The following is an 11,290-nucleotide window of genomic DNA, read 5'->3' as shown; positions in this document are numbered from 1 at the left end:
CCACTTTCACTGCCTGAAGGTATGAGGGTAATTGGCGGTCATAACAGCCACTGGGCTTTCTCCCACTGCTAAGCTCAAGGCTCAGGAGCAGTTCTGGGAAAAGTGGAACCTAGGCTGTTGGGCAGCTGCTGCAGAAAGACATGGGCGAGGGGTCTGGGTGAGCAAGAATGCGCCTTTTGGAGCATGGACTTCTGGACAAAGAAGGCAATCTTAAGAGAAAACTGGCCTTGGATGTAGAAGTAGGAAGAAACAGGTCCACAGCCCTGGGTACCCCAAAATGTCCACAGACAGGACCAAACACATAGACGAGCATTTGAAAGCACAGGAACATGTGACTGCAGACATATAAACACATCCCTCACATGGTATCTGCTCATGTGGACACACACAAGCATGTACACATCCAAACACAGGCACACACCAACTCACACCCACACAGACACCAACATAAAGGTACATGCATGGGAACCCACAGGAGAATGTTACACAGGCACACAAACTTAATACATACATAGGTACCCACTAACGGCACGGATGTATTTACGAGTGTACACACACACACTCACTCACACACCACACACCCTATAACTTGAATGGCCAGGCCACTTGATAACATCCTGGCCAGCAGCCCTGTGTACTTTACTCTGGATGGCAGCCAGGTCCCTCCCCTTGCCCCACCTCTCCCCCAATTGGTTGCATAAATTCCCTCCCTTTGCCCCTTCCCTGTGCAGCCTGCCTCCAACACCAGCACTGGTCTCTGGCAAGCTCTGCCCATTCCTGGCAATTCCTGCAGGACCAGAGTGTCAGCCAACAGCATGGGTAAGAAAAGGGGCTTCTCAAAGCCGTGGATAGTTCACCCCAAGATTAGAGGGTCCTTCTTCCTCCAGGAAATGACTCAAAACTGGAGAGGGCAGTGAAGAAAGAACTGGACTCTCATCTCTACCCTGCAGGCATGCGCATACGCAGCTCAAACTCAGGCATTCATGCTTCTCAGTCCGGTTCAGGTTCTGAGGAAGGAGCAGGGAGGAACTGCAGAAGTGGTCGTCTGGGAGTCCTGCCCAGCCTCTGCAGAGACGGGGGTGGGGGGCAGGGGCAGCAGACAGGGGTAGGGGTAGGTGGCAGGGGCAGGAGACAGAGGCAGTGGACAGGAGCAGGGGTAGAGAGTAAGGGATAGGGGCACGGGAGCGTCTTTCTGAGAAACTCCACTGGGAGTGGGGATTCTTGGGAAGAGCCCCAACATCTCCGTGACAATATCTGTCACCCTAGTAAACAGACACTGGGTCTGTCTCTTGCTGGGGAGGCACAGAACAGCCTCCCAGCCCAGATCTCTCTAACTGCTCCATTTCACCAGTGCGTGGGGAGGTCAGGGTGGCCACACGAGCCCACTGAGGACCTGCTTCAGCCCCTCCCAAGTCCCACAGCTCTCATCCTTTAGCCTGTGAGCTCCTGCAGTCAGGCTGAGGCTCGGGTTTGGGAGGGAACTTTGAGGTCCCCTGCAGCTGGCCCTTCCCAATAGCAGAGAAAACTTCCCTGAGTTCCCCAAACTCAGAATACCAGAGACCTTGCTGGAGATGCTTAGGACTGGAGGATCCCTACAAAGAAAGACAACCTAGCAGCCTGGAGCCAAACCCTGGGATAGCGGGGCAACCCTCCTCCATGTCTTTCCTCTTTTAAAGATGTTATTTTATGAGTGTTTGCCTATGTGTATATATGGACAGCACAGGTGTGTCTCGTGCCCATGGAGGCCAGGTGGCAGAGAGTTGTGAGTGACCTGTGGGTGTTAAGAACCATATCCTGGTCCTCTGCAAGAACAGCAAATGCTCTTAACCCCTGAGCCACCTGTCCAGTCCCCAAACGAGCTCCCCTATTATTGTTGTTGTTGTGGTTTTGTTTGTGTTGTGGTTTTTTGACTGTGGAATTCATTACCTAGATCAGGCTGACCTTGAGCTCAGAGAAATCCTCCTGCCTCTGCCTCAGGAGTGCTGGGCTTCAAATATGCTTTTTATTGATTCTCTTCACCTGCCCCAAACATGGGTGGTAGCTCATGCCCATATCCCAGTACTCAGGAGGCTGAGGCAGAAGGATCTTGGTGAGTTGGAGGCCAACCTGAGCTACATGGCAAGAATTTCCAGATGATGCCCGGTTTCTGGATTCTACAGTGCTGTCGCTGCCTCCCTACCTCCTGTGCTCTCCAGACATGGGGCTCCCAGGCAGCAGCTGGCTTTGCTCTGGACTTGACTGCTTTCTGACTGTTTTCTTAGTGTTGATGTTGTGTGTCTGGATGTGTGGCTGGCATCGATGTACACACATGTATGCCATATGCCCAGGAGGCTGGAGAGGGTGCAGACGCCCTGGAGCTGCAGTTACAGTTCTTAGGCACCACGTGGGTGCTGGACTCAAATGTGGGTTCTCTAGGAGCAGCTATTTAACTGCTGAGCCATCTCTCCAACCCTCGCCTGCCTCTGCTTGTGGCCCTGGGTCTTGTGAACTCCACTCCAGGATTTCTTTCCATCTGCATCAGCCCCTTCCCTGTTCCAGTCCTCCAAGGTCTGGCCCAGGCTCTCAGCTTGGAATCCTGGTGGCTGGCTTGTGAATGTGGTGACTGGAGGGTCAGGAGAGCCTCTCCCTCCAGACCTGGTGTCTAGGCAGTGCCCAAGGACACGCAGCTGGTTATCAGTCTTGACCAAACACCGGGGCTTCTCCCCTCTTCTGGATTGGTTGCATAATCCCGGGTGTGGCCAGTAGCAGTTTGGCTCAGGACCTAGGCTGCACACAGGAAGTCCCAACCCCTGGCCTGGATAAATTTGGCAGCATTTTACTGCTGGTCCCATTCCCTGGGAGCTCTTCCTCAAGGACAGACATCAGGAAGGCTGCCCACAAAGGTCCCTTGATTTGTCCGGTTGAGCATTGAACCCAAGGCCTTTCAGTGTCAAGCAACCCTCTACCAGTGAGCTGCATCCCCCAGCTGTTGGTCTTAGGATACTTTTGTTTTCTTTAGGATTTACTTTAGTTTTAATTATTGCATAAGTCTGGGTGTGGGTGCGTGCTGTTGAATAAAGTTGCGCACGGGGGTCAGAGGCATCTGACCTCCCCAGAGCTGACCGTCCAGGTGAATGTGGGCAGCTGGTGGGGACTGAACCAATGAGCATTGCTCCAAGAGCTGCCCTAAATCAGTTTTTTCTTTTTTTTTTCTTTTTTTTTTGGTTTTTCGAGACAGGGTTTCTCTGTGGCTTTGGAGCCTGTCCTGGAACTAGCTCTGTAGACCAGGCTGGTCTCGAACTCACAGAGATCCGCCTGCCTCCCGAGTGCTGGGATTAAAGGCGTGCGCCACCATCGCCCTGCTAAATCAGTTTTTCTTGTGTATTGTTTTGAGAAAGGGTCTCTGTGTATCCCTGGCTGCCCCAAGACTGGGTAGACCAGGCTGGCCTTGAATTCAAAGACATCTGCCTGCCTCTGCCTCCCCAATGCTGGGGTTAAAGGCATTTGCCCCCTACTCTGATTTCTGCTGTATATCAAGGCTAGTCTTGAACTCCTGTCCCTCCTGCTTTTGCCCCTATAGATGTGGTCACAACACCCAGCCTACTGTGCCTCTCATTACCTGCTTTTCACAGATGAAGTTGAAACTGAGTTAGATAATTTGTCCACGTTGCTATGACCAGCCAGGTGGGCTGAGACAGAATGGAAGTCCATGTCATAATTCTTAGGAACACAGCTTCTGTCCAAAGCTTGCCATCCCAGCCGGAGTGTCTGTTCCAGTCATGTGACTTCACTCTCCCACCACAGTTTCACACCCATCAGAGCTGGGGGTGGGAATGGAAAGGCCAACGTGGTGAGGCTGCCAGGTGTGCGTCACAGCTGGAGAGAGGGAGACTGCACGCTCCAGAGCGGCTCCAGCTAACACACTCCCATTGTTTCCACAGCCACAAAATGCGGAAAGTGTGGCCCAGGCTACCCTACTCCTCTCGAAGCCATGAAAGGTAACTGTACATCTGCGAGCCAGCATCCTCTGCCAACCCCATGGTAGAGTTGAGGACTTCAGGTCTAGCCTTAGCCCTCTAGCTCATCTGGGCTGCCTCTGCCCAGCTCATTACCATAACCCACTCTCTATTCCCCAGGACCCCGGGAGGAGATTGTCTACCTGCCCTGTATTTACAGAAACACAGGCATTGAGGCCCCAGATTATTTGGCCACTGTGGATGTTGACCCAAAATCTCCCCATTATAGTCAGGTGAGGTGAGGTATGGTCACTGGCTCCCCTAAGACTCCCAGCACAGCTCTGGTTCCCTAACTCCACCCTTCTTTGTCACCCCTGGAATGAATGGCATTGGAAGCTCTTCACTGCCCAGGGTGCTGAGCTGGAACCAGGCCTGTGCTGGGCTCCAAGCCCAAAGGGAGTCTAGAGAGGCCCGGCCTGAGTAAGCAGCACTTCCTGCCCCTCTGCACCCAGGTCATCCACAGGCTGCCCATGCCCTACCTGAAGGATGAGCTGCACCACTCAGGATGGAACACTTGCAGTAGCTGCTTTGGGGACAGCACCAAGGCGCGCACCAAGCTCATGCTACCCAGTCTCATCTCCTCCCGCGTCTACGTGGTGGACGTGGGCTCTGACCCTCGCGCCCCTAAGTTGCACAAGGCAAGTCCTCCGTGCTTGTGGCTGGAGACCCTTGCACCTGCTGGCTCAACAGTCTCTGGACCAGCTGCCTCCAGCTCTTATACAGGGTCTGGCTCAGCAGCAGAAAGGGGAGGCCTCAGAAGTTACCTGAGCCTGCTGGGCAGGCACCGTCCAGCAGTGTGGTCTGGGTGTCAGAAGACGAGGCTTCTTCTTGAAGGGGAGGAGAGACCTGTCTTCCCCAACCCAGCTAGGAGCTCATGACTTCCTCAGGCAGGAGCTCCAGGCCTTCCTCTCAGCACTGCATTGGACACGCCCTTGCACCAGAAGCTCACAGCTGGCTGCTGAGGATGCAGAGCCAACATTGGCAGGGGAGGGGCCCCAAGTGCTGGGAGTGCCTTCAAGAGAGATGGGGAAGGTTGATGCTCTGACTGAAGATTTAGTGATGGCTTCCCTGCCTTTCTGTTGCTGCTCTCTGAGTTACCAGATTGAATCCCTCCCTCAGGGAGAGGAAAAGAAGACAGGGTCCACAGACAAAGCAGGGAGAATGGGAGGAGGGGGTGGAGACTCCTGGCTCTGTAAAGTCAGACCCCACTCCTCACCTTCTCCAGGTCATTGAACCCAGTGAAATCCACTCCAAGTGCAACGTGGGCAATCTGCACACCAGCCACTGCCTGGCCAGCGGAGAGGTGATGATCAGCACCTTGGGGGATCCCCAGGGTAATGCTAAAGGTACCTGCTGGCACTGTGGACTTGGCAAAAACTCAGCAGATAAGAGGCATGGGAAACATTGGGCTGTGTAGGAGCAGGTCCAAAGCCCGGGGAGCTATGAAGTGAGGGGCCAGGGAGAACTGGCTGGCTGAGTCCCACCCAGTGTCTGAAACGTCAGCAAGTGACTTCAGTTGTCTCGAATATTCCTACAGGGACGAGGCTCAGCTGGGTCTGCTGGTGCAGGAGGTAATTCCAGGTACTTTAGGCTGTGGCAGAAAGATCACAAGTTCAAGGTCTGCCTGGGAATCTTAGCAAGACCTTGTCTCAAAATACAAATAAGAAGCTGGAGACACACCCCGTGATACAGCACTTGCCTACCATTGAGGTCTCAGGTTCAAACCCCAGTACAATCACACATGCACACACTTACACTCACAACACACAGACATTCACACAAGATGAGCTGTGACTGCCAAGTTTGCTAGAAGGCATAGTCAGGAGTCAGCCATGAAGATATGAACACACACACAAACCTAGCAAGTCTATCATGTAATGTCTGCCTTTGTGAATTCATGAGCAAACTTCACAGCCCTTAATTGATGAGTGTGTGTGTGTGTGTGTGTGTGTGTGTGTGTGAACTTTTAGAAACATTTTTCTGAACACAGTGATGTACACCTTTGAATGCAGAGGCAGGAGGATCTCTGTGAGTTTGAGGTCAGCCTGGTCTACAGAGTGAGTTCTAGGACAACCATGGCTCCACAGAGAAACCCCATGTCACAAAAGAGAGAAGAGAGAAAGGAGAGAAGGAAGGGAGGGAGAAAAAGTATTGAGCCCACGAAGGACAGCTGGCTTCCGTGACTGGAGTTCCACCTGTGGCTGCCTGGGGTTCTTACCTGCACAAGGAAGCTTAGCCTGTGGGGAGAATACCAGGGGAGCTGTGGCAGCCTGAGCAAATGATGCTTAAGGGGCCAAGTCCCAGAGCTCTCTGTTCAGTGGGAGGACATTTCTCCAGAGTTCTAAGAGAAGGAAATGTTGCTAAGAGGGAGAGCACAGAGTAAGGGGCCCTACATCACACCAGCCATCTCTGAAACAGACACGCGGGCATCTGAACTCAAGGATCTGACCAGCTGGGTGGGAAAGACAGCAACGGCTCACTGCCTCTAAGTCCTCTTTCTCCCTTTCTTCCCTGCTCAGGGAGTTTTATGCTGCTTGACGGGGAGACCTTCGAGGTGAAAGGCACGTGGGAGAAGCCTGGAGGGGCTGCTCCTATGGGTTATGACTTCTGGTACCAACCACGACACAACGTCATGATCAGCACTGAGTGGGCAGCTCCCAACGTCCTCAAAGATGGCTTCAACCCTGCTCATGTGGAGGCTGGTGAGAATAACCTTTCGTCTGGCACCCCCCACCAGATTTCAGGTCTCTAACCTGCTCCAGGACCAACTCCTAACAGGCTAAGTCATGCCAGGTGCGGAGTGCCCACCTGGCTCAAGCGTCATCGGTGCCCGTTTCCATCTCTCATCCTAGTCAGTGCCCTGCCTCTGCCTGTGCCCTTGCATCCTGACTGAGCCCAGCCTCTGGTCCCTGTCCCCTCCCATCTCAGGGTTGTATGGGAGCCACTTATATGTGTGGGACTGGCAGCGTCGTGAGGTTATCCAGACCCTAAAAATGAAGGATGGGCTCATTCCCCTGGAGGTCCGTTTCCTGCATGACCCAGATGCCGCCCAGGGCTTTGTAGGCTGCGCCCTCAGCTCCACCATCCAGCGCTTCTACAAGAATGAGGTAAGACTGAGACTCTGCGCCTCCCACAAGAGTCTCCTCAGGACCTCTTCCCAGACAACCCCCCCCCCCCACACACACACACACGAGTCTCCTCAGGACCTCCTCCCAGACACCCCACCATGCACGCACACACACACAAGAGTCTCCTCAGGACCTCCTCCCAGACATCCCCCCCCCACACACAAGAGTCTCCTCAGGACCTCCTCCCAGACAACCCCCCCCACACACACACAAGAGTCTCCTCAGGACCTCCTCCCAGACAAACCCCCCCCACACACAAGAGTCTCCTCAGGACCTCCTCCCAGACAACCCCCCCCACACACACACACATAAGAGTCTGTTCAGGAACTCCTTCCAGATACCCCCACCACACACACACACACATACACACACACAAGTGTCTCCTCAGGACCTCCTCCCAGACACCCCACCATACACACACACACACACACACACACACACACACACACACACAAGAGTCTCATCTGGACGTCCCCCCAGATACCCCACTATACACACACACACACACACACACACACTCCTCAGGACCTCCTCCCAGGCTTTAGCGTCCACACTTGTTCCCACCAGCCTAAGGCTTCCCAGGAAGAAACGCTGATATGTGGCTGGCCTCGCTTCTCTCTGGGCCAGACTAATCTCCACCTTGTCTAAGTGTGTTTTCTGTTGCTATAACAGCAACTGAGATCCCAGGCAGGACAGTGATAAGGAACAGATAGCCCATAAGACTGCAGTTATGCCTTCCAGGGTTGAGGGGTGGCTTCTGGTGGTTGGGGACTCTTTACCTCCAGGGACATCACAGGATGAGAAGGCCATGTGACTTTATAAAGGGTTCATTTTCGAGATAACCATGAATCCTCTCACAGGTGAGTTCATCCTCCGTGAGCTCTGCCTTAATTATTTCAAGGTGGTGGCACAGGCCTTTGTCCCCAGCACTTGGGAGGCAGACGGATCTCTGAAGTAGCAGCCAGCCTGGTCTACGTAACAAGTTCCAGGACAGTCAAGGCCACATAGTGAAACGCCGTCTCATGAAATAAACAGGGGCCAAAGAGCCGGCTCGACAGTCTAGAGCATTCACCATTCTTCCAGAAGACCTGGGTTAAATTCCCAGCATCCACGTGGCGGCTCACAACTCCCTGTAACTCCAGTTTCAGGGGACATGAATTCCTTTCTGGCCTCCGAAGGCACCATGAACACGTGTGGTACACAGACATACGTGTAGGCAAAACACTCATACATATAAAACAAACAATACTAAAAGATCCCACCTAGCCAGTCAGAATGGCTCACACCTGTAGCTCCAGCACTTGGGATGTGGTGGCAGGAAGACTGCAGGTTCAAGGCCAGCCTCTTCTACACAGTGAGACCATTGTCTCAAAAACCCAGTCAAGGTCCCACCTCTTAATTCCTCACAATAGTAATTACATCTCATCATGACTTTTGGTAGGGACGCTTGAAGCACAAGTGGCCATATGGATACATTCATTCAAAGCCTAAGGTGGTCCTGTGGCACACACGTGACCCCAGCACTTGGAAAGTGAAGGTCGGGGGAACAGTTGAGGCCAGCGTGAACATGGAACTGTCTCAAAAAGCAGAACAAAAAAAATGTACATAGTGAGCATCTCTGTGAGCCACTCTGAAGAGCAATGGCGGGGCCATGGTGAAGCAGTCATGCTCCTTGCCTTAGCGGCTTGCAGGGAAGGAGACCCTAGCCACAAGGCCCAGTGTGTGCTCTCTCCCTGTCCCCAGTTCTCAGCCCACTTCCTGCTTCCCTTCCCCAATGTAGGGAGGCACCTGGTCCGTGGAGAAGGTGATCCAGGTGCCCTCCAAGAAAGTGAAGGGCTGGCTGCTGCCCGAAATGCCAGGTGAGTTCCAGGAGAGGGTGGGGTCAGCAGGTGGGGTCCTGGCCTGGGGAGACTCCTTAAAGCCCTCAACCCACGCCTTAGGTTTGATCACCGACATCCTGTTGTCCCTGGATGACCGCTTCCTCTACTTCAGCAACTGGCTGCACGGGGACATTCGACAGTATGACATCTCTAACCCACAGAAGCCCCGCCTTGCTGGGCAGGTAGGGGCACTGGTGGAGGAGTCTGGGCAAGGTGGAGAGGAAGGGAAGCTCCGGGGTGGTAAGGGAGGAGCAGGAAAAGCAAAAATGTGAGCCAAGGTACAGGCTCAGGACTGTGGAGTCCTGGCTGAGCACAGGGAATGAGTCTGAAAGTTAAAGGGATGCTAGCCGGGTGTGGAGGAGCACACCTTTGAGACAGAGGGAAGTGGATGTGAGTTCGAGGCCAGCCTGGTCTACATAGTGAGTTTCAGGCCAGCCAGAGTTCCATGGTGAGATGCTATCACACGCGCGCATGCACACACACACACACACACACACACACACACGCTAACACACACACGATTCTAATCAAGGAGAACAGCTCTTCTGTAATGTCCACACCTGTATGAGTTACCCTTCTGTGATGAAATACCCCACAGACACAAAGGAGGAAAGGTTTATCCCAGCTCAGACTTTGAGCAGGGACAGAGTCCATCGTAGTCAGAAGGTGTGGCGGCAAAGCGGGAGGCAGCTGGTCACATTACCTGTGCGGTCACAGGAGGCAGAGAGTTGGATGCTGGGACTCAGCTTGTCTTTCCCTTTCCATTTGCTCTGGAATCCGACCCCCTGCTGCTCAGGGTGCGTCTTTCCTCCTGATTAAAACTCTCTGAAATGCCCCACAGACAGACACTCCAAGGCGCGTGTGTCCTCGCTGATTCCCACACCCAGTGAGGTTGATAATGGACATTAATCGTCACTGTATCTCTCACTGTTGTCCCCCTTTGTCCTCTGCACCCCTGAACCCAGATCTTCCTTGGGGGCAGCATTGTTAAAGGAGGCCCTGTGGAGGTGCTGGAGGACCAAGAGTTAAAGTGTCAGCCGGAGCCCCTAGTGGTCAAGGTGAGAACATCGCCCTGGCCTCACTGGCCCCTCAGACCCATGCTCAAGGAGAATCTGGGGCGATGCTCTTGGGACCCAGGCGGTATGCCAACCCCTTAGTCAATCTGTGTGTCACTTGGAGCCTGACCTCTTGTTTCCCCAAGGGAAAACGCATTCCTGGAGGCCCTCAGATGATCCAGCTCAGCTTGGATGGGAAGCGTCTTTACGTCACCTCGTCGCTGTACAGCGCCTGGGACAAGCAGTTTTACCCCGACCTCATCAGGTGAGCAGCAGTGTCCAGGATCACCTCTCCACCAGGCCTCCAGAACGATCGTGTGGGCTCTGAAGACAACTCAGGAACTCCACCTGTGCCCTACCAGACAGAGGGCCCATGTGGGCCCTGCCCATCCCAGGAACCCATTTATCCTCACCAAATCTTGGGGTGGGGGTGCTGGTCACATATCACCTCTCACCCTTTCCTCCTCTTCCAGGGAAGGCTCCGTGATGCTGCAAATTGATGTAGACACTGGAAATGGAGGGCTCAAGTTGAACCCCAACTTTCTGGTGGACTTCGGGAAGGAGCCCCTTGGTCCAGCACTGGCTCATGAGCTTCGGTACCCAGGGGGTGACTGCAGTTCTGACATCTGGATCTGAAGGCTCGCCCCAAAGCCCCTCCTCTATGTTCTGAGCCCTCCCTGAGGAGCCTGGCCTCACTCTGCTCGCTTGGCCCCCACTCTCCAAGGCCACACTGAGACTAGTGAGATCTACTGAGCAGCATCTCACGACTGTTGTTTGTTGTCACTGTGCTGTTTCTAAATGAGCTCTTGAAGCACCAAGAAATAAAATGCTGAGCCTGTCCTCAGAGCACTGTCGTGGAGGAGGGCGCCGAGTCCTCAGCCACTGCCACCCTTGCACGCAGAAAGTCTGAAGTAGACCCCAGGACGTTGTAGTGACTAGTCTGTGCCAGTGATCCCAACATGATGCCCGAGATGTTGAACATCTCTCCCTTTACGGCCATCGAAACCTAAGGATTGCCACAGGGAACCTGAGATATGTCAATGTTTTTGGGCACGTGTATACATGTGGTGTGTGTATGTGTGCATATCAAGCATATGTGTGGTATGTGTGTATATATGTGTGTGTAGTGTGCATGTTCAAGCACATGAGTGCGGTGTGTATATGTGTGTGTGTTTAAGCACATGTGTGTGTACATACATATAAGGCCCAGACTGACCCTGGGTCTCTTCCCT

The 11,290-nt window shown here is 53.6% G+C and overlaps 1 protein-coding gene across 1 annotated transcript; it reads left to right on the top strand.

Moving 5' to 3' along the window:
* The first annotated feature begins 720 nt into the window (after window positions 1-720).
* LOC121450602 (methanethiol oxidase) lies at window positions 721-10,902 on the top strand. Its single transcript, XM_041655732.1, has 12 exons — window positions 721-819; window positions 3,921-3,977; window positions 4,116-4,228; window positions 4,448-4,633; window positions 5,221-5,341; window positions 6,515-6,697; window positions 6,924-7,102; window positions 8,904-8,982; window positions 9,064-9,185; window positions 9,969-10,061; window positions 10,205-10,323; window positions 10,532-10,902. Exons 1-12 carry the CDS (start codon window positions 816-818, stop codon window positions 10,692-10,694), a joined length of 1,419 nt encoding a protein of 472 aa, XP_041511666.1. The 5' UTR covers window positions 721-815; the 3' UTR covers window positions 10,695-10,902.
* The last annotated feature ends 388 nt before the right edge of the window (window positions 10,903-11,290 follow it).

Source organism: Microtus oregoni, unplaced genomic scaffold (assembly GCF_018167655.1).
Source record: "Microtus oregoni isolate MIOR12 unplaced genomic scaffold, Mior012 000007F_ref0000211, whole genome shotgun sequence".
NCBI classification, from domain to species: Eukaryota; Metazoa; Chordata; class Mammalia; order Rodentia; family Cricetidae; genus Microtus; species Microtus oregoni.
This window is presented reverse-complemented; position numbering and strand designations above follow the sequence as displayed.